The sequence below is a fragment of the Galeopterus variegatus genome, unplaced genomic scaffold (assembly GCF_000696425.1).
Source record: "Galeopterus variegatus unplaced genomic scaffold, G_variegatus-3.0.2 Scaffold2373, whole genome shotgun sequence".
Lineage (NCBI taxonomy): Eukaryota > Metazoa > Chordata > Mammalia > Dermoptera > Cynocephalidae > Galeopterus > Galeopterus variegatus.
This window is the reverse complement of record NW_007728484.1, coordinates 175,023-175,823: the sequence shown is the minus strand read 5'-3', so window position 1 is coordinate 175,823 and position 801 is coordinate 175,023. Positions and strand designations below refer to the sequence as shown.

Below are 801 nucleotides of genomic sequence, written 5' to 3'. Positions count from 1 at the left end.
GCTGATTTTTATCTTTCTGTATAAGAGCCCCTTCTAAGATAATTTCTGAAGGTCTGAGAAATTTCCCTCTTTTCTAAGGTAATCGTAATGCTATTTCCAGGCAAGAAGAGAAAACTGGAAATATATTTCTTAAGAGTTGTTTTCCATAGATAATAAAGTAGAAAAGTGAATATTAATTTAAAAATATGTTTTGTGAAGGTTATATCATTTCTCTCCTTGCTAGTACAAGGTTACTTCAAAAAGTTCATGGAAAGAGTTGTATTATTTTTTAATTCCGTTTTTCCATGAACTTTGTGAAGTACCCTCTCATAATGCCATAAATTCTTGGTGGTTACTTAGGGAATCACAGTCACTTTAAGAACCTAAGAAAACTTTTGTATCATGCTCTTTAACACACCTGAATTTTTGACTAAATCTAATCCCTTCTAATTCATTTTGAAATTTGAAAACCTGTCAGTTTGGAAAATAGTGAGGATTTTCCTTTATGGATGTAAACCCCAGTATGAACTATATAATATCATATTTTAGTTATGCTATTACTCTATGTACATATTATTCTATTCTTATATTTTTAAAAAGTACTGTTGATTAAGTGATGATTTATGCTACATTCTATTTTTCAAGGGAAAACTTACAAAGGTTGCTTGAAGACAGAAGCTTTAAGGAAGAGATAGTGCATTTCAGTATTTCTGAAGATAATACTGTAGTGAAAACAGCTCACCGAGCAGATCTGTTTCCTATTCTGATGAGGTATTTATACTGTTTAAAAATCGATTTTTTAAAAAGTTAGTCACAAACACA

The 801-nt window shown here is 30.1% G+C and overlaps 1 protein-coding gene across 1 annotated transcript in view; it reads left to right on the top strand.

Moving 5' to 3' along the window:
• LOC103597636 (small subunit processome component 20 homolog) overlaps positions 1–801 on the top strand; it is a 94,753-nt gene that overhangs the window by 39,010 nt on the left and 54,942 nt on the right. Inside the window, 1 exon segment of the mRNA XM_008581502.1 lies at positions 580–750. Coding sequence (XP_008579724.1) covers positions 580–750 — 171 coding nt within the window.